General features: G+C 36.8%; 1 protein-coding gene across 1 annotated transcript in view; it reads right to left on the bottom strand.

The window, feature by feature from the left end:
* Positions 1 to 22,915, bottom strand: part of ARHGAP15 (Rho GTPase activating protein 15) — a 485,392-nt gene extending 462,477 nt beyond the window's left edge. The window contains exons 1-2 of the mRNA XM_081336568.1: positions 22,757 to 22,915; positions 13,528 to 13,708 (exon numbers count right to left, since the gene is read on the bottom strand). Coding sequence (XP_081192694.1) covers positions 13,528 to 13,692 — 165 coding nt within the window. The 5' untranslated portion in view covers positions 13,693 to 13,708; positions 22,757 to 22,915. The remainder of the gene's footprint in view (positions 1 to 13,527; positions 13,709 to 22,756) is intronic.
* Positions 22,916 to 23,189: the final 274 nt, after the last annotated feature.

Below are 23,189 nucleotides of genomic sequence, written 5' to 3'. Positions count from 1 at the left end.
CAAAAAAGTAGCCCTTCATATATTGGTGGCATCGTTCAATTACAAACAAATTTTGCTAAAACTTCAAGTTTAACATCACAACAGCAGGGCACAATCTCTAATTTACACAAATGGATCTTTCTTTGAAGTACAGGGATCTAAGTAAACTTTCCAAACCTTTGGTAAGATAATTTGTACTCGGTAAATTGCACAAAAGGTTTGCACAGAATAAAATATCACGACACTGCACCAAGGGGGGGGAGGAAACAAGGTGGTTTGGAAAATCTTTTCCATAGCTGTAAGGATGGTAAATAGCAATAATAAATGACAATAGCCTCAGCCACGGTACTCATTGCAATCTCAGCAGCATAATGTTTTGCCTCGGTTTAATAAGAAAGCTACACTGATTGCTTACACTATCAAGGCATCTGGAGCAAATTAAATCTAGTTTTTAAAAATTGTTTTGAAGATTGCTTTGCTATCAAATGTCATTAGTGTGTTGTCCAACAGAGATGAGGGGAGTTTTATAAAGCTGGATAATTGTACTTGAAAATTATTATCCTTGAATCCAGGATCCTGGATCAATGTGAACTTGCCCTAACAGACAAGTGCCAATAAAATTCAAGGTCAGAAACAAAGGCTGATTGTAAATGCATCAACAAAATAAGGAGTCAGTAAATGTTAACTTTTGCTACAAGTAGATTATACTACTACAACCAGTACTCCAAATAAAAATATTTCTGCAACAATTATTTTCTGTTGGAGTTCCTGTGCAGAATTAAGCACAACTTGGGGATGCCTGTGAGTCGGAGTGCTAATTTTAAATATCACCACCACCACCACCACCATCAAAATTGAAAAGGAAGACTTTATTGGCCACAGAAATAATCCTATTTTATCATGATTCTACCTGCTAATCAAATTTATTCTAAAGCTCAGATTGCCATGATTTCATAATAATTTCCCCCTCATTTTAGTCCAAAATCTCTCAATTTTAAGTCCAAAACAAATACTTCCTTTTTCCAAATAAAGTTATATATAGTGGCCATTAGATATGAGAGTGAATTATTTTACCTTTATTTACCTCATGTGGCTGGCCCAAATCCACGCCAAATCAAGGGATACCACCTTCCAATTTTAGAAGGTGCTCAACCACACTTGAATTTTTTTCAATGATTTCAAGAAATTAATAACCATTAGCAAATAGCAATCTAACAGCAAATACATTGTGTAATGAGGCCTTGCACATTTGGGCAATCATCTAAACCACCTCTCAGGTCAGTGACAGGTCATTATGGATTCTTATTCAACTAGAACTTATAAATCTAGAACCTGTGACCCTCCACCATCTACTACCCTCGCAGCCCAGGCCCGCCTGGCCAATTCCAAGGAAGTGCCATAATAATTCAATATCAAGAACTAATAATATTGGTTAAAAATCCATCCTGTTGCAAACAATTGTATTCACAGGACCATTCACAACTGGTGTTGCCCACAAAGGATTAGCACTGTGGTTGCATTACATTACATTACTTTATTTATTTTTAATGGTACACTGCCGTGTATGAGTGGTATGTACAAAAGAATAAATAATATTCAAATTGCTTGTGGAAAATTATTCTTTTCTATTTCTAGTTCGCGTCATGACGGACAGATCGTCTGCCCTTTTTCTAGGAGTACATTCTTTCACTCAGCTGTCACAGCTATAATCACATAACTTTCTGTGGAACCAATTATCTTCATCCTAGTCCCCAACTAATAATTCTTAAAGGGAAAATAGGGGACATCTTTAGGAATATCTTTTTGCAAGCCAATACTCTTGTAGCATTTATTTTATTTATTTAAAACTTGTAAGATTCATATTTATTTATTAAATTCATCTGCTGCCCATCTCACTATCAACTGGGCATCTTACAAACATAAAAACAGAGATCTGTTTGTAAGCCGCCCTGAGTCTTCGGAGAAGGGCGGGATATAAATGGGATTAAAATAAATAAAAATAAAATAAAATCTGAATATTAAAAACATTGCATTTTAAATAAGCAGAAATTAAATAAGTCCTATCTTTCATTTTCTCCTTAAAAATGTCATACATAGCATTTCCTTCCATATTTTTTTCCTCAAGACCCCCCTTCCATTTTTTTAGGCTGAGCTGAGAGATAATGAATGACCCAAAATCAATCAATGATTTTCAGTTCTTGAGAGTGAACTTGAACCTATATTTTATCAACACTGATCCAGTAACTTAACCACTATATCACACTAGCATTTATAAATAAGGCATCTTAAACAAAATGTCACCAGTCTTACAAGGGGGAAATTGTATGAAATTCTACACCAGTGTTTATTTTGCCGGTGCTGGCAAAAGAAACTTTCCAACATTGATATTCAAGGTATAATAAAAACTTGTATCAGAAAAAAAAGTATGATGCATTAAGTTGCCCTCCAGAATGTAAGAACTGCAGCTGGAGTCACATCTGTGTTTAAGTCCGTAATCCTCAAAACATCCTTATTGACTTCAGTGGGACTATTCTAAAATAATCAGTTGGAAGTCTAAATGGCTCCGGAATTGGCACTTGATAAGTGAATAGTCGCAATCACACTCTGAATATGGTACATCATTATAGTAGATTCTACCATTTTTTGAAGCAGAGAGGACATACTACAGAATTTGAAATACAACATGCAGTAGCTAAATAGTAGCTGTTTTCTTTTCAAATACTGCTCTGCCACAATATGAACTATAATAAACCATAATATGTTGATATGGGTCAAAACACAACTACAGAGTAATAAAAACTAAATGGTAAGCATAATGCAGATATTAGGATATCAGGCTAGGCCTGGGAAAATCCAAATTCAAATGTTTATTCTGCCATGAAAATCCATGGGATATCTAGACCAAGAATTGTGTGCCTCACATCATTTTTGTAAGGTTAAATTGTGTGCATGAAAGTATATATCTCAACACTTGTAAGAAAGATACAGTGCAATGAATCAATTAATTGATAGAGGAACAGTAAATAAGCACAAATTCAGAATTTGCTAATAGGTATCACAAGTCTTTGGAATGCACTTTTTATTTATCTTGGCTGCTTTTAGATAGAAGACTCTTAATGCAATCAATCAACCAATATTTTGAGACTTACTTTTTCTCAGCCTTAACCTACCTTGTAAGTTTTCGTTGTGGGGGGAAATAGAGGACAGAGGGATATGGGTACCTCTTTGAGTTACAGAATGAAAAGCAGAATAGTAATAAAAATATAGAAATAGCAGCAACAGTAGTACTAGTAGTAACAACAACAACAATAATAATAATAATAATACTGCAACTTTTCCATGTTCCTCTTTTTAATAGATTTCTGAGGTCAGAAAAAGTGAAATAAATACTGGAGACAAAAAATTTCATAATAGGAAAGTAGAAAACAATGACAAAAGTTCCCCATAGCATTATAGCAACAGGGTAATGCAAGTATCAACCGAAGGCTTGTATATCTTTTGAAAGGCAACAAAATTAATAATCTACACATTGAGGGTGAAGATTCTGGTTTTTCAATGTGTTTTCAAAACCAGGCGGTGCCTTAAACAAATGTTGACTAACTGATTCAGATCTCTTAGGCCAGGGGTCTTCAAACTTGGCCCTTTTATGACTTGTGGACTTCAACTCCCAGAATTTATCAGCCAGGCTGGCTGAGGAATTCTGGGAGTTGAAGTCCACAAGTCATAAAAGGGCCAAGTTTGAAGACCCCTGTCTTAGGCTGTCTTTTCAATGGCAAATTGAAAACTGAGCCCACATCTATAAATTTAATTAAACTGTACTTTAAAAGAGAATTGGAGAGGTTGGAGCAGGCTCTGAGAAAAGCTACTATAATGATAAAAGCTCTAAAATCCAAGCCCTGGGAGGAACAATGAACTTAGCTTGACAAAGAAAAGAGATTAAGGGGAGATCTAGATGTCTATAAATGGGTTAGACTTGTTCTCTCTTGGAACTAAGCACGGAGTAAGGTTGAAGCAAAAACAAAAAGAATTTAGGCTGAAAATTAGGAGGAAGTTCCTGAAAATAAGAGCTGTTGAACAGAGGAACAAATGAAGAACATGGCAGAGGTTTTCAAACAATGAGGTTTGTTTGAGGTTTTCAAACAATGGTCAATCTCTCAGGAATCATTTTATTACTTCTTGCACAGTGCAGGGGTTTAGACTAGACAGGGGTCTCTGAACCTGGCAATTTTGAGACTTGTGGACTTCAACTCCCAGAATTCCCCAGCCAGCATAGGACTAGAAGTTCTTTAATCCCTTTCCAACTGATAAACTCTGTGGTTTTATGAAGAATAAAGCATGATTTGCTTGCTTGGGATTAGGGTGAGAAACAATGGTATGTTGAGTTTGAAGAGATGAAAAAGCCTTGTTAGAGGTCAACGCAGGACAATCTGTGCCTGGGGGTTGCATTCATAAAGTGGGTCAGGCCCCAACAAAGACAATGCTTGATTCATTTTTACTCAATTCAAAGTTCAATAAATTCATTAAATACTGTCACAGTAATTACTTCCCATATATTTAATAATCTGCTAATGATTAACAATTACAGCTGTACCTAAGCCTTTCCATAGAAGACATCCATGAAGCTCTTTCTTACTTGTCAGTGTCCATCATGAAAATGCATATAGAAGATACAGAGAGAACAATAAGCATGGACTTTTCCTTCCTGAAATATTTATATAATTGCCATAATTACACAATGCCACTTTTAATGGCTAATGTATGTGTGAGGAGAACATAGCATGGTAGTTAAAATGTTGGACTTGGGATAGGAAGGTCCAGGTTGCAACCCACTTTGAGCCAGGGAAATTAACTGGGCGAGTCACTCATCCATCCAATCTACTTCTTTATATATGCATTCTTGAGCTCTTGAATGAAAGGATGGATAAAACTTAGAACTCAATAAATAGGTTGAAATAGCCTCTCAACCAAGGTGAACCTTAATCAAAGCATACAATACACGTATGCCCATTTGGTAAGCGAGTGAAGTAAAGGTGAAGATATTATAGCAATAGCACTTAGACTTGTATACCCTTTCACAGCGCTTTATAGTTCTCTCTAAGCGGTTTACAGAGTCAGCCTAATGACCCCAACAACCTGGGTCCTCATTTTATTGACCTTGGGAGGATGGAAGGCTGAGTCAAGCTTGAGCTGGTCAGAACTGAACTCCTGGCAGTGAGAAATGAGTTAGCTTGCAATACTGCATTCTAACCACTGTGCCACCATGGCTCTTCCATAGCACCGAAAGACATTAGCCGGCAGTAGGTGACAGCTTGTGTGAAGTAAACACAACTCTTTTACATGGCCTATAGAGTTTGGTTTGACAGAAAGGCTAGAAATAAGAATCTTTTGAGTTATTCCTAATTTTGGCAATCAAGTTGGAAGAGAGAGAAGCAAGGAACAAAGGAACTGATCTTTCCTTTCCTTTCCTTTCCTTTCCTTTCCTTTCCTTTCCTTTCCTTTCCTTTCCTTTCCTTTCCTTTCCTTTCCTTTCCTTTCCTTTCCTTTCCTTTCCTTTCCTTTCCTTTCCTTTCCTTTCCTTTCCTTTCCTTGATAGAGCATTAGAAGTATAAATAAGTATCAAATCTGTTTCATCTAATTGAAAAGAACTCTAATCCCTTTACATTTTGGAATGACTAAACAGATTGTAATTCTTAATCTATGCGCCAAGGAAATAAAACATTTCATGCTCTGAATTTGCACTGAATGAAAGCAAATGCACCTCTTTGAGGCTGAAGAATGGATACCAAGGAGTCACATATCAGCAGGAGATCCAGGAAGAGCTCTTGCTTAATAGAGCTAATGGTCAGCCTTAAGATTTGTGCTGTGGAGACATTAATATTATTTCATCTGTCCTAAATTTGTTATAGTGATATGGGTATTTTCTATTATACTGGAAGGGAGACCAGGCCACAAAAAGATTTTTTAGCATCTTTCTGCTCCCTATTGCCAGCTAGAAATCCCACTTTTACAAGAGATATTTGAAATCTCTCCACACTGTTACCTCCATCTTCCTTGTCATGCAGAATTCAAAAATAGCAGAGCATCACCATTAGAAAAATATCTAATCAATCAAAAAGAGAGAAGACACAAGAATGTACACAGATATGAGAAAATCTTATATTCTACTACTATATCACATGAATTTTGGTAAATAATGGGTGCCTTCAGAAAACCTTCATCCCAATTTTACTATTTCAATGGTTTGCATTGTCCCCCTTTTTATTTAGATACAGTGAGTAGCAGCTTTTAAAGCATTAGACAAATTCAGTGACCTGGCAAAGAACAACTGGCCCAGAGTCAGAAGGCCTTAAGCTGCGAGCTTAATATAAACCATTCCAAATATGACTACAATGGAAAATAACCAGAGTTTTCACTGAAAGAGCTTCTGGTTGATTGATTAATTTGCTTTATTGATTAATTTATTAAACTGCATACATTTTCAGACAGATTATTAAGATTTATTTGAGTTCCATTTTGCACATTATTTTCTCAGATACATTCTCAACATTCTCAGTTTAATATATATGCAGCAATTGCAGAAACAATTGTGTTACAAGCAGTGGTGGGATTCAAATATGTGAACAACCGGTTCTCTGTGTGGATGCCACTTCCAGAAGTCCATTCTGGGCCTGAGCAACAAAAAATAAGCTACCGGTTCTGCCAAAATGGTGTGAACCGGCTGAATCCCACCACTGATTACAAGCAATATTCCTCCTTGCATTAGGTAATAATAATAAAAAAATCTTTTCTGATGTATTCCCCTGTGGTTTTTGTAAGGATTAATACTTTAAAAAAAAATCACATTAAAGAAAAAATGGCTACCTCATTACATTGGTTAAAATTCTTCCCTGATATAAATATTCTAAGAAATGATACTACATTTCAATATTATTAAATATTTGAGTACAATAATTAAAGTATTTTCTACCTTTAAATAAATTTGAATAAATTAGAAAATAATTTAATAAACCTTGAACTTTTGCCTTAGAACTGGCCCTCATCAAATCTTGTCTCCATCCTATATCCATAGTAATAGCAGTGTTCTTATGATTATAAAATAAAATCCTGAGGAATGCATATATAAATAATTAATATCAATACATCTCTCCTGCAGAGAATGTTGCATACTTTTTCCCCCAAAGTGGAATTACCACTATCATGCAGATTTATAGAAAACTTAGTTCCAGAATGCTTATTCAGTAGAAAATACTAAAAATAAATAAATCTAAAAGAAAGCTTCATATTTTATTATGAACTAGTTAGAGCAAATTTCAGCTGCTTTTTTTTTAATCTAAATCTTTAATCTATTTTAATCTAATTCCTATTAGATTATGCTGCCTATGAATTATACTTCCATTTTTGCCAAATATATGTACCCAGGGGATCTCACAACTCTACTTTATGATGTGAACCTCTTAAATGCATTGAATAGAATTTATTTTTTAAAAAAATGTGGGAAAGAGGGGAAAAAAATCTAGATTAGATTTGTAAAGGCAAAACTTTATTGAGATTTCTTATTCTTTATAATAATTTTATTAAATATTACAATTAAAAGGGTAAAAATGAATGCCAAAAAGAATAAATAGCATAAAAAAGAAAAAGAAAGAAAAATTGAAACAAGAAAATAGAAAGAAAAATAGAAAAGAAAGAAAAAATAGTAAAAAAGAGAAATAGATAAAGAAATGGCTTTTGCTCTTCATCTGAATAATTATGAATAATTTTAGTAGCTTATCACTTCCTCTTAAAATACAACAAATGATCTCTTGTTTCCATATTTAATCTCTTAACAACAAACAAATCCTTAAAACCTCATTCAGTCCTGGTCAGTAAAAGTTCACTAAACGGAGATAACAACACATCTATTTTCAACTTGATTAAATAAGTCAACTTTATATCCTCTTCTTTTACATTTAACAATCTTGAATTTCCATCCCTTTAAATAATGTGCTAGAACTTCATTTATTTTCATTTCTTTCTCACAAAATTCCCCAAAACCGTAACAAATCTTTTTTTGTAAATACAGTATAAAAAAATTATTCACGTTGCCCTTTGGTTTTGTTATTTATTTTGTTATTTTATATTATTAACACATTAGCCAGTTTCATTTGTATACCCAGTATAGCATCTTTTTCCATATCATTCTTTTAGCTTGTCATTTTTAAATCCACTTTCATATCATCGTATCTTTTCTGGTAAATTTTCTTCTTCTTCCTTAACATCTTTTAAAGACAGTATATCTATAAAGGTAGGCATCCTTATAATTAACTTCTGGCTCCATTTTTCATAAATATCCTTCAATATGTCCAAAGTTAAATAATTTTACTTCATTCTGTATTAGTTAAATTTAAGTGTCCTTTTCCTTTAATTGTAACTTTTAGTTACTTATGTTTTCCTCTCATGCCCAATCTTCATCAAAGCAACAACATTTTCCCTCAGGAAGAATTCTTAGAGGTAATTTCAAAATCTTACTTCAAATTTATTTGGACCCCTAGTTGTAACTTTCCAAAATTAATGTCCTAACTACCCGATTTCTGTTTATTTAAAAAAGAGACTTGCATTTAAAACTTCTTCCAGTAAGGATTGAAAAAAACTCACCTAGTGCCCTGAAACTTGCCAATATCTAGAAAGCACATAACCAACAATTTCCAAATGTGATTAGAAAGGGAAGTATGTGAATAATAACCATAAGTGTGACAATCAAAGTTTGAGCAAAAATGTCTATTTCCTCATTCTACCAGAATTCTAAACCTGCTGGACACCACTTTCTTGCAATGTCCTCATGAGAAGCAACTGTATGGAGTGCTGGTGGGTGATCTTAAGTCCTCTCCTTGTCTGAAAAGGAATTACAAAGAGCCAGTCTACTCACCAGCTCTTCATTTTGCTGCAATCATTGACTCCGCTTGTGGCGGAGCTGTCTTCACTTCACTAATTCTTTCCCGGAAGTCCTTAATGAGATTCCTTTCGAATCACACTTTTCTGTTCTGCTTCATTGGCAATCCATCATGACTTCAATGTAAACGGTTACCGTCCATATCCTTGTAATTTCATCAGCACCATGATTGAAATATTGGATTTTTTTTTTGCTTCAGATTTTGGTCTTTTTTTTTTTGTCTTTTACCAGCCACTTAACAGACTCACTCAACCAAATATGCCAACATATTTTTCATTCTGTCAATATCTAGTCAGAAAACTTTGCACAGGAAAAAGAGTGTGCACAAGAGAGAAGGAGAGTTGTGTTTTTTTTTAAAAAAAAACAAACTAGAAAGAATGGGAGAATTAGTATGGCAAGCTTTCCGTCCTTTATATCAGAGCCAAGTTTGCATGGAGAAACGACATATTCTGCACCTCTATAATTAGCTGCTAAGAAAACAAAACTTTTCCAAAAGACGCTCAGTTGTAGTTGCTTATGCAAAATGTTTTGGATGATACAACTTTTAAGGAGCATTTTTGGTGTCCTTCCACCCACCCATCCTTATTCTTCACCACCTGCTCACCCCAACTTCCCCATCCACACCAAAAAGTTATGTAACAAGGTATTACCAACAGTGAGAAACTGCATGATAAAATCCTGCCCAAAAGTGAAAAATGCTAATTTTGTCTCATTTAGCAGCTGGATACAGAAATGCTCATTAGTTTTAAGAGGGTTAATCCTTTTAACTTTTGCATATTGATATGCCAATTATGCCTAATTGTACAAGAGGCATCAGTCAAGGTAATAGTGCATAAACACATGAAAGTTATTAAGTACATCCCAACATGTAATAAAGTAGGTGTTAATTGGTAGCTGAGTTCTGCAGGCTATTGAGGTGGATAATTCACTGAGAGATGGATCACTTGTAATTTCTCTACATAATTCCTTTTGCAGTTTCATGCTGTGATGTTTTCATGCTTGTCAAAAACAACTGCAGCCTAGTGCCTTTTGTTAAACACAGCCAATAAAATATGTTAGGCATCATTAAATATACTTAACTTTTAAACTTTTTGAAAGGTACAACTCTAACTGTTAATATATTATACTATTTCCAAATATATTGCTATAAATACGCTTTTCACTCAGTTGCTGAAGAATTATGTTAGATCTCAATTATGGGATTTGGGCTGGTGATGTGCCTGTGTGTGTGTTGTTGTTTTTTAAGTACTACGTGCAAATGTGTCACAAGAAAGTGACAGTTTTAAATTAGAACGTTAAGGAAATGAATGTTTCATCAGTTACTGGGCTGAGATGGAAGGACTTTTCCTCCTGTTCTCCAAGTGTCATGCCAGCTTTTCTGAACTACGCATTTCTCTTCAGCTAACTATGAGAAGAATAATTAAAATCACATATTTTTGAACTATGCTGTGGTTAATTTTGCATTTGAACGTGGAGATAATGACAGTAAGCAACACACTCGCTCTGCAGTCTGTTTATTTCCTCTGCTCTTCATAAGGATCCATCATATCCGGAGACTAGCTAATCAATACTTTTTCATGGCTCTGATGAGGGACGGCAAGAGTACCTGCTTGTCTATCTGTGTTGTCTTTTTGGTGAGCTCCTCCTCCTATAGTTTTGGAGCTCTGGCTTGTTTGCTGGGAGCTGAAAAACACAGCTAGAATCCAAAACCAGTGACTAAAATTGCATAAATAATTTTGCAACATCATATGGCCTCAGCTGCAAGTTGCAGCCATTACAGAGGAAAATTAACCAAGGGAGGCTCATACCAATCAGTTCGTTTAGTAACACAGGATGAGGAAAGGGGAAAGGATATGACTGGCAGCCGAGTTCACCTCTGAAGTATTAGCATGTAAATCTTTTCAGAAGAGGTAATAAATAAATAAATCCACAGCCATTTGGCTCTTTCTGCTGCTTAAAAATTAGGGGCAGCTCAGATTCCAGATTTTAACTCTTTGTAATTCCCTCTACTGCAAAATTTTGTGAAGGATCTTCATTTCTTCTAGAAAGGGTCTCCCCCCTCTCCTTTTTTTTCTTTCTGTTTGTGAAATGTTATGCAATATCTGAGAAGCAAGTTCCAATACTTGCACAGGCCTTTAGTGACAAACACTTGTTTTGTAATCTCAACTTTCAAAAGACTTCTTGCTTGAAGGCAAAGAGATCCACAAGTGAAATGAAATCCTTTCCCATCACAGCTTCCAAAAGTGAAGCATCCCTAACAAATACCACATCATTTCTTATATTTACCTAATATTTATTATCACCTGTCTAATATTCACAGCAAAAGAGTTCAGGCAACTGTTTTGTCTTCCTTTTGACAAAATAAAATCTCTAAGATTTTCCCATTGTTCTGCAAGGAAAGACATAGCATTACCAAATCCTTATTGAGAGCTCACTTGTCAAATGTATTTTTTCAGGGATATGTGTCACTTCTTTAGGGCCAGCACAGATTGTAAGTCACACCCAAAGAAAATCAGGTCTGGGGTGAAAAATCTGAAGCTCATTCTTTTCGACAATCCTAACCACTCTCTCAAAAATGATGTGACAGAGGATAATCGATGGTATATTTACTTGCTTTTTAGGTTAAAAAAAAAGCTCTACAAAATAAAAATCAGACAGAATCCCATGCCACCCCATGACATGAACAATCCTGCCCCCACATTTATGTTTTAAATCACTACAACCATTGCAGTGCTCACTCCAACCTTTAGTATCTGGAAAAATATTAAACTTGTATTTCTTTTCAAACCAAGATGAAAAAAGGTCAGGGCATAAGAATTAAGGAAATGTATAATGGAATTGAAATTTTAGGCCTGTCTTTTTGGGGGGTGGGGGAGGGGGAAACTTGATTTTGTATTTATTTATTTATATTTTTATTTGAATGTAATGATCTCATAGGGACGCGGTGGCTCAGTGGGTTAGGACGCTGAGCTTGTCGATCAGAAGGTTGGCAGTTTGGCGGGTCGAATCCCGAGTGCCGCATAACAGAGTGAGCGCTTGTTACTCGTCCCAGCTTCTGCCAACCTAGCAGTTCGAAAGCACGTAAAAATGCAAGTAGAAAAATAGGGACCACTACGGTGGGAAGGTAACAGCATTTCGTGCGCCTTTGGCGTCTAGTCATGCCAGCCACATGACCACAGAGACGTCCTCGGACAAGCGCTGGCTCCGGCTTTGAAACGGAGATGAGCACCAGCCCCTAGAGTTGGAAACGACTAGCACGCATGTGCGGGGGAACCTTTACCTTTACCTAATGATCTCATATTTCATTATGATAGGGTTTAATTAGGATTTTTTAAAAAGTCATCAAAGAGGTTCCCTTCCATTTTAGCTAGCACTCCAACTTTATTTTGATATTTACTTGAAATAAACAAATGACTCAGACCTTTTATGCAATCACTTCTAAATATCCTCTAATGCAGGGGTCTGCAACCTTGACAAGTTTAAGACTTGTGGATGTCAGCTCCCAGAAGTCCTCAGCCAGCTGAGGAATTCTGGGAGTTGAAGTCCACAAGTCATAAAAGAGCCAAGTTTGAAGACCTCTGGTTTATATAATTCTTTAGAACTTTTTGGGGAACTCACTCTAGTGAAACAATTAGCTAAATGCCATTCATTTATGGCCTTTATGTAGTCTGGACTCCACTTTTAGTATGGATCATAAAAAGAATATAGGTGGGGAATATACGTCCTACAGCTAAAAAGCAGTTATTAGAACTTTAAGGGGAAAAAAAATCTGGCTTTGATAAAGGTTTTAGAAAACCTTCCATTCTAGATAGACTTTGATGAGAGACTTCACGCATTCCAATCTAAAGGACAAAAACAGCCTTGGCTGCTTTGGTTAATGACTTAAGTCAAGAAATGGATGGGAAACTACAGCTCTGATAGTTCTCCAGGACATTCCTACTGTTCTCAGAACTGCCAACCAACATATCTTTTTAAATCACCGTTTTAAGAAAGAACAAGGAGAAACATTACTGCAATGGTTTTGTTTTATTGAAAATTCCCTAGGTGGTCTAATCCAGAGGCCTGCCAAAATGATACTATAGTTTTCTCAGATAGTAGATTGGAAACCTTTCCCCAGTATCTTTATAGGCAGATTGCTGTAGAATGAGTGAAAGACAGAAAGCAAAAATGTGTGGGAAATGATGGGGGGGGGAGGATTGTAATGATTTCTACCAGTTTTCATTTCATTTCATTTTACAGTATAAGAATATGCTTTAGAAACATTTGGAAAGGATTTTTCTAAGATCCGAAGGAGCAAAATGTGGGGTTCTTGCATTTACTTAGTAGCAGGAAGAGCCACACACATGGGTAAGTGCCCCCTTTTTCACTCAACCAAACCCCTCCTAGTGACTGCAGTCTTTTTGGCTCTGCAATTTCATTTAATCACAAGATCAGATGTTATAAGGTTTTTTTTTCAATTGCGGTGCTCCCAATATTGATCAGGGAATCTACCTGCTCTTGAAACATTATTGGGGAACATTGTCTTCTTTGAATTAAAAAAAAAACAGGAAAAAAAATGTCAATCTTTGCCCATGTATCTGGTGAAGAAATTTAAAAGGCCAATTGGGATCAGTACTTACAGACTCAATGACTTTCAGATTCTCAGAGAATACCATAGATTTGCTTTGGCTGGACCTGTCATGGGTGTTGCTGGGACTTTTGATCCTCATCTGAACAGCCCCTGTGCTTTCGGGGGAAGGATGTAGCTTTCCTACGCTGAGATCTGAAGCTGCTAACTGCTGCATGATTAATATGTCAAATCTGCAAAATATAACAGTTAAACATGCTTAACACACTTTGCACTAAGCCAGCCTGGAATCCCCTTTAACCAACAAGGAGAAAACTGTAAAGCCAATAGGATAGCTCAGGATACCAGGATATCTTAACAACAGCATCAGTGGGGCACTTTTATTATTCACCAAACCATCCAAACTATCCTGGAAGAGTGCAGTTTCCATAAAAGATTATTCTTATCTCCACAGCCATTCCTCTGTCCTGTAATCTTACAGCAAATCTTCTACTACTGCCAGCTGGCAGGCAGTAGAGTTTGCCTTTGGTCTTCTCATACTCACATCTGAGATAGACGTCTCAAGTTTGCTCAAAGGCAGAAAAAGACTTATTTGGCCTCCACCAATTGTGCCAGAAGGTGGAAGTTACATTTAGGCCTTCATAAAGGGTCATCCTGATTTTTTTTTTTAAATAGACTTGTAAAACATTTGTTTTGACATTCAGAAAGATGATGTAAAGGTAGAATACATAATAACCAATTTAATATATATGTAGCCTGATGATGCTGTGGTACATGAGAATTAGACTTTTAATATTAGTAGTGGCATTAAACAGGAAATGTTAACTTCAGACAAGAAGCTCCTCAGTCAATAATTCAGCAATATTTTGATGATGTATCAAGTTTTTATTTGACCCTCCTTTAAATATGTGATTAACAAAGATAACCTCTTCTGTTACGAGTTATAGAATCCAGAAAATTATAGGTTCTTAGGACACAAAACAAATAATATTTCTTAGGTCTATTGTGCTGGATTGCACTAATGTTTTTTAAGCCCCGGGAAAAAAGGACAAGGAGACAGAGACACCTCTTGTTCAGTCATTGGCATCCTTCGGTCTCAAGAGGCTATGGTATCATGCTCTGGAAAGAGGTCCTAAAGCAGCATCTGGTGTGGCTAAAAAGGCCAATTCGAGAGTGGCAGTCCCTTCCACACTGAGGGCAGATACAATCTATCCTCTGTCCATCCCCCAGATTTCTCTGGTTCTGGGACTGCCTCTTTGCCTCAGCCTGCTGCACAAGTGTCTCTTCGAATTGGAGAAGGCCATGCTGCGTCTTTAGCCTCCAAGCTGAGCGATCAGAGGTCAAGGTTTCCCAGCTGTTAATGTTCATTCCCAAGGCCTTTAGATCCCTCTTGCAGATATCCTTATATCGCAACTCTAGTCTCCTTCTGGGGCGCTTTCCCTGCACTAGTTCTCCATACAGGAGGTCTTTCGGAATCCAACCATCAGCCATTCTCACGACATGCCCAAGCCAGCATAGACATCACTGTTTCAATAGTGTATACATGCTAGAAATTCCAGTACATTCCAGGACTGCGCTATTTGGAACTTTGTCATGCCAGGTGATGCCAAGAATACATCGGAGACAGCGCATATCAAAGGTGTTTAACTTTCTCTCCTGCCATGCGTAAAGGGTCCAAGACTCACTGCAGTTTAAGAGTCGCAGAAGTAATAATCACTACTACCTACCGTAAGCAGATTTTGAAAAATCCCTAGAATTTGAAAGAATAACTAGAGCTTGCTGCACTCTTAATAAAGTAACTGGGAAAATAATGGGATGTGATTTCACTCACAATTGGCTTGAATAACTTAAAATAGCTCAGGTATAATGCAGATGGATTGCAAATTAGCTGGAGATCAGGATATTGTATTTTTATCAACAGTCTTTTAGATTAAAAGGTGCTTGAGACCCTAAGCAGTGATTTTACCACCTTATATTTAGGTACATGTAAGAGCAGCTTGTACAGAAAAAAAATCCACAGTTATCCCATCAGTGTAAAAAGTTGTTTCCATTTTTTTTGAATTTTAGTCAAAAATGTTATTTATTTTGGATACTTAATCATGGAAGAAGATAAAAGAGTTGGAAAAATGAAAAGGCAAATAAAATTTCAATTATTATTTTTTTCCTAACTCAGTGGAAGAAAACTTCAAACTATGAATAGGAATCTTATATCCTTTGTATTTGCATATTTGCAAAACCTGTACAATATCCAGGGAGGCTGAAAGCAGGCAGAAGGCTTTGGAAGTGTGGCTTTTGAGGTGTATCTTGAGAATCACTTGAAATCACCCAAAAATAAAAATAAAATATTGAAGTTGTAGACTTGGTACAGGAGAAAAGAAGCCCTGTAAAAACCACCAAGAAATGAAAATTGAGATATTTCAGTTATTTACACAGACACAATTCTGTGCAAAAGGTCTTTACTGGAAGGAAGACCGGAAAGAAAGAAAAGTAGGGAATGCAAAATAACACCTGGAATAGCAATATATATTTTTATTTATTTTATTTTATTTTAATTCCATTTATATTTATTATTTATTTTATTATTAATTCCATTTATATCCCGCCCTTCTCCGAAGACTCAGGACGGCTTACAAGCTTAGCAGTAGCCTTCATTCTATGTATATGCCTGCTTATTAGGGCTTTCACACACACCCCAAGCGGCATTATTACAAAGTCAGCTTATTGCCCCCAACAATCTGGGTCCTCATTTTACCTACCTCGGAAGGATGGAAGGCTGAGTCAACCTTGAGCCTGGTGGGACGCGAACCTGCACTAATTGCAGGCAGCTGGTGTTACTTAAGGAGGCATTAGCCCACTGCTCCACCAAGGCTCTTGGTGTTACTCAGCTGGTGTTACTTAAGGAGGCATTAGCAGACATAGTAGAAATTCACAGTTGTCACCCAGGAAAAAAACTGAACTGCAAATCTTTGATGCAATATCTTTCAAGATTATTCATATGGAAACAATCTCAGTTACACAGCTCTCTCATTAACAGTAAGAAAGGCTATACATAAAGTTTACTCTCTTAACCATAAAGACTGCTTTTTCCATCCTAGGAAATATGGCAGTGTTTTATTCTGAGCTTAGTGAAGTGGACTAAATTGCTAAAATATTACCAGAGCAGGTGTGTGTAACACGTACATTCATTCAATTTTCAGATGCTATTCAGCAGTTTAAAAGTGCTAAACCTGCTTCTATTTTCTCTGACACATCAAGTGTTTCTGAGCTTCTACCATTTTACTTATATCACAAGCACGATATTTTTCTTACTTGGGACCTTGGGCTATTATTAAATCTGTCAGATCTCATAACTATAGGTTGTCAGACCAATTTGTGCTTACGTTGGAAATTCATCAGAAAAGCCTAAGAGCTGCAGGACAGATGGACATTGGGATGCAAAGAATGCCATCTTCTGGATGAAATACAGAGCAACATTTTTCAAATCCATGCAAGCGCTCCTCAAGCTGAACAAGCTGTTTTTGTTGTTGTTGTTGTTGTTGTTTTAATGTGGCTCTTCCTGATAAGGCCTCCTGTCTCAGGCTTTTTGTTGAAAAGTTGACAGTAATTCAACATGCTAAGATCTTAAAAGATTCAAGAATCCCATTGTGCCCTTTTTTCCCTTGCTTTTTCTTATTGCCAATAAAATAATAACCTATCATTTCAGTGTAAGGGGAATGGAAAAAGGGTTTATCAGTCCCTATGAAGTAGAAGGGACTCCACCGGAAGAGTTGAACTAAATTTCATTACGACAGATTAGTGACAGAATCTTGCAAATCTGTTTTTGTCGTATTTTCCCTCTGTCTTATACCCCTCTGAGTCAGAAAAAAGCCCTCTTATAACCCACTGAATGAAGGAGGAGCAACCCTGAGTTTCTTCCTAATACAATCTCCTTTTCATGGGCTTAAGGAATACTTCTGACCTGTTTTCTCTACAGATATTTCTCAACTTATGACCGCAATTTAGCCCAAAGTATTTGTTACTGAGACAGTTGTTAAATGAGTTTTGTTCCATTTTATGAACATTTTTGTTAAGTCAATCACTGCAGTTATCAAGTTAGTAACATGGTTGTTAAGTGAATCTGGCTTATCCATTGACTTTGATTGCCAGAAGGTCGCAAAAGGTGATCACATGACTCTGGGACACTGTGACCATCATAAAGACATGCCAGTTACCAAGTGTCTGAATTTTGATCATGTGACTTTTGTTGGTAACCATTTGTTTAGTGACTATTCAAAGTTACATCAGCGCTGAAAAAAAGTGAATTATGACCATTTTCCATACTTACGACCATTGGAGCATCCCCAGGATCACATGATTAAAATTTAGACGTTTGACAACTGGTTCATATTTATGATGGTTGTAGTGTTCCACAGTCATGTGATCACCTTTTGCAATCTTCTGACAATCAAAGTTAATGGGGAAGCCTGATTCATTTAATAACCATATTACGAACTTAACAAGTGCAGTGATTCACATGACCACTGTGACAAGAAGGGTAAAATGGAAAAAACTCATTTAACAATTGTCTTGCTTAGCCATGGGAATTTTGGGCTCAGTTGTGTGATGACTCCCCCAGATGTTTTCCCAGATACCTCTCCAGATGTCAGCATGGGGGAGGATAAACCATGTGAGGCGGCGAGTTGGTCAATGGCTCCAAGCAGCTGTCTGAGAGGGATTTGGCAGAAGCACAACTGCAGCAGGACAGCCCTGAGACCTTAGATGGGGAACCCACACAGCTGCAGCTGGTCAATGATGAGGAAGAGGAACTGCCTTCTGCACTTGATCCAAGAATATGTAGGGCTTAGAAAAGGCAGGAGCAGCGAAGCTCAGCCAGACTACTCATGAGGAGAAAGCCTCACCCTTCTGGATGGGTTGCAACAGAAGCTGACTATTTAGCATGGCAGACAGATGGAGGTGATGCTGGGAACAATGTGTTTGTTTCCTAGCTGTGTGCTTTCTGATCATGATTCCTGCCTTGCTTTGGATTGACACTGTGCCTTTACAGTACTTGGATTATGCCTTGTGAACTTTGGAGTTTTCTTGTCTCGTGAACCCTTTTGTATTGTGGATTTAATTTTGCCTGGTGGGTTTATGCTGATTGGGAAACTTTCAAGTGCTTTGTGGACTCATTGGCCATGGCTCTTTGGACTAGCATTGGTCTGTTTGTGGCTGGACTTAATTTGAATAGTTATGGGTTTTTGGTGAAGGGAATTGCTGGGGAATATTAATAAACCCACTAAACCATGGTTACGTCTGTGTGTGAGTGAATGGGACAGCACAAATTGCGGTTGTAAGTTTAGGATTACCTGTACTTTCATCTCAGGGGAAAAAAACGCAAACTTTGGAGAAGCTAATGGTTGAACTTCCATCTCTGCTATCAGGTAACCTTCTCTGAAAATATGGACTCAAATACTAATTCACGTAGAACCAGGGCCAAATCTAACTTTTCAAAGTTTCTCCAGTTACATCACTGCCAACAAAGACAGATATAAGTGTATGGACATGAGTGTAAGAATAATGTGCAACCCTGAGAACACTAAGATGTTAAACTAAAATCCACATAAAATGTGAATATGTAGTCAAATAAACAAAGGGATCTCTGGTATATATTTCAAATTCCTAATTTATTCTCTAAGTGTTGTATACAAAACCATGGCAGTATGAATTCAACCAGGTGAAAAAGGGATGAAAATACCCCTAAATTTGTGGGGAAAGATATATCTGAAATCTTGTATCAAAATTTATATAAACCTTTGAGAGCAATTTCAATACTTAGTTCTCTTGAAGGTTTTAAATAGATTGAGAAGTTAATAATTAAATTTATGTAGATGGAGATTTTCTTTTTCAAAGCCATGGTTTAAAAAAATGAATAGTTTTATTTTTCATGATTTAAAGAGTATCATTAGAGAAACAGTATTTCTTAGCTTCAGAAATCTACTAGAATAAAAACAACAGGGACTTTTCATTGTTGTGGACTGAACTATGTAGTTTATTTATGAAGAGGCAACAAGTGAACCAATTACATTTATTAAGATCACATTATTAAGATCACTCATTCCTAACCTTGAACTAAAAGGGACTTTACAACTTTTAAGGAACATACTATGATTCCTCATAATGTATGTAGCTTTAATTATTGCAGGGTCATCAATAGGACCCACCCATCTGTCAAAATGAGAAAGCAAAAGCACAGTCATTGTCACACATGCTCCAATCATTTTATATATCTCTGTCTCTGTCACTGCACTTATATATCATGAAGCATATACAAAAGCAGTGAGCTTACACTGTACTCAGCTTCTATCATTTGCCTTCCCTTGCCTTCCACCAAATGAATAATTTATTATTACCAAATATTTAAAACAGTATAAAAATAAACATGGATGATTTACAAAACATATGGAGTTGGAATATTCCATGTGATAAAATCAATGGCTTCATATGTAAGAAACGGTCACTCAGGACAGCAAAAACTACTTTTATGGTAATTGGTCTAAAAAAGTTGGCTGTCATCTTTTCTATACTGGAGTTGTAAAACATTTGAAGGAACTCTAAAATATGGCTTTTCAAACTATTTCACAAGAACTCAATGAGGTTTTGTGAGAGACCAAGGACAATAATACCTCTACAACCAGTTTTCTAACACCACAGCTTTGCCTCCTGATGTGTGTGTGTGTGTGTGTGTGTGTGTGTAAATTACTAACAAAGAATTAAGGGAGACTGAAATGCATTTCTAACTTATTAGTTTTCATCAGTCAGCCATACATACATGAGTTGTGCAGCACAACTCACCAGCTCAGGTCTAAGGCTGGCAGCTGAGACCAGCCCATCCACTCAAAACACACTCCCACCCAATCAGAACACACCCACCATTCAAAACACACTCCCACCCAATCAGAACACACCTAATCCCCCACCCAATCAGAGCACACCTCCACCCACAGAACACACCCCCTCTGGCAGTTTAAAAAAGAGGAACAAACAGCCACTACCACATGCTTCTCCCAGAAGAAGGAAGCTGAAGCCACCAGCCTGAGGATGACGGATGGGATTCCGTCTAAACGTTGCTCCTATACCTTCAATTCTACGCGGGGAAAAAACCCGAATGACCAAGGATTGATCTATCTATCTATCTATCTATCTATCTATCTATCTATCTATCTATCTATCTATCTATCTATCTATCTATCTATCTAATACTGTATATACTGTGTATATATATATATAATACATACTGTATATACTGTATATATATATATATATATATAGTTCCTCATAAAGAAAACGTCTGAAAACTCCACACATTCTTTGTAGAGGTTGTAGAGGTATGTGAAATAAATTCTTGGGAAAAGTTTAAGGTTCAGATATGTTAATATGTTACTACCATATTCCAAAAAACATGCACCATTTTGATAGCGCCCATTAAAATGGAGACCTAATTGTGGAGGCCTAGACTGATTTCTCCTTAGCGTTGTTACAGGGTTAGAATCCTGCCTGTTAAGTCTCCAACATGCATATGAGCTTCCTGCCCATGCAGTGTATTATGTACAGGGAGTGCTCAACTTACAACCATTTTTTTAGTGACCATTCAAAGTTTATAACAGTACTGAAAAAAGTGACTTAGGACCGTTTTTCCCACTTATAACCATTGCAGCATCTCCATGGCCACATTATCAGAATTTGGATGCTTGTCAACTGGCGTGTATTGATGATGGTTGCAGTTTCCTAGTCCCATGTGATCACCTTTTGATCACCTTTTCTGATAAGAAAAGTCAATGGGGAAAGCCAGATTCACTTAACTGTGTTCCTAACTTAACAACTACAGTGATTCACTTAACAGTTGTGGCCTGAAAGGTTGTAAGATGGGGCAAAAGTCATTTAAAAACTGTCTTATTTAGCAACATAAATTTTAGGCTCAATTATTATCATAAATTGAGGACTATCTGTATGTGGCAGGGGATAGGGCTAAACCCCTGCTGCTCTTACATTCCAAGAGCATCTGTTATATTTTCCATGGTTTAAGGGATTATACATTAAATAATATGAAAAACTCTTGTTTGTCCTTTATCTTAGAAAAGTGTTGCTGGATAGTACTGAAAATACCTTTCTGCAAACAGGTGCCATGTGAATATGGTGAAATTACAATGTATTCCAGAATATATCTCTGCATAAGTTCTATGGACCAACTTGTGCCTACTTGGCCTCAGTTTGGAGATCTCTTTTGCAATAAGGCTTCAACTTTCAGGCATTGCTGATTTAGATCCAAATTAGGACAAATACTGTATGTTGCTGTAGCTAAGTCCATTGTTCATTCTGCACTACAAGCATTCCAGATATATTTATACTGATACTCCCTCTGTTGATTAATAATAAATAATAATAAACCTTTTATTGTCAAAGTACAACATGTGTACATTGAGATTAGCTGAGTCTCCCCCCGTGCTCTCTCCCCCCAACACACAGTGACAACAAACCCTCCATCCTACCACACCATGTGAACCAACTACACCACACACCGGCCTCCCAAGTCAATTACCGTTTCTAGTAAACCTCAACAGTGGGACAACCAATCCCCAATATACTAATTGTAGTTTTATTGTCCCAGCATAGCATGTTGCTGTGAGATTTTCTTTGCTTTCAATCCCCTCTCTAGCCTCTTACTCAGTGCTTTTTTTTGAAAAAGAAAAAGGTGCCGGAACTCAAACATGTCATACAACCCACCTTGGCTACCCTACAAGGTTCCATCCAAAAAAGGTGCCGGAACTCCGTTCTGAGCGTTCTATGAGAAAAAAAGCCCTGCTCTTACTAAAACCACTTGCTGTTCATACTTCCAGAACAAACTGCTTGCTTTTTTAATGGGGAAAAACTACACCTTTTGAAATATAAAAGACTTTATGCCACCCAGAATCACTTTGTAAGGGAGATGGGAAGCATAAAAAATTAATAGAATAGATGATAGATAGATAGATAGATAGATAGATAGATAGATAGATAGATAGATAGATAGATAGATAGATAGATAGATAGATAGATAGATAGATAGACAGACAGACAGACAGACAGACAGACAGACAGACAGACAGACAGACAGACAGACAGTCAATGTTCCCAGTTGCACACCCAGTATAAATGCCATCCCAAATATTCAGATCTTCTGCCATAGTAAAATTTTCTCTACACCCTTCCAGGCTGTATCATACAAGTTGCAGATGAGGATTGAGAAGCAAATTAACTTTCCTTACCTATATTCTGCTGTGCACTGTTTTTCTCATCTTCCCCAAACAACCACCAGTATCAGCTTTTTAAAAAGAAAGCGGGAAATATGAAACGGCCTCCTTCTAAAGGCTACACATCTTGTTCCATCTAAGGCAAGCACAAAGCAGTCAAGGAGAAAAATACAGCAAAACCACTTCCTGTCAAAAGGACTTCAGCACCCCAATCAGTCACAGCACAGCACTAAATAGGATTCAAAGAGTGAGCCAAGGCCCTAGCGTGAAAACCTGGAGTTCAACTTACTACCCTGTACAAGTTTCAAAGGAAATAGAAAGAGGAATGAGCTGAGCTGAAATTATTTCAACTTCCTGTTGCTTTGCTTTCTGAAGAAAAAAAAAGTGTTTGAGAAATCAAGCATATTGGGGGTAGATGCCTCCACCCCCCTTTTTAACTACTTTTTTT

Source organism: Vipera berus (assembly GCF_964194415.1).
Source record: "Vipera berus genome assembly, chromosome: 1".
NCBI lineage: Eukaryota > Metazoa > Chordata > Lepidosauria > Squamata > Viperidae > Vipera > Vipera berus.
Note: the sequence above shows the minus strand (reverse complement) of the source record. Positions and strands in the feature narration are given on the sequence as shown.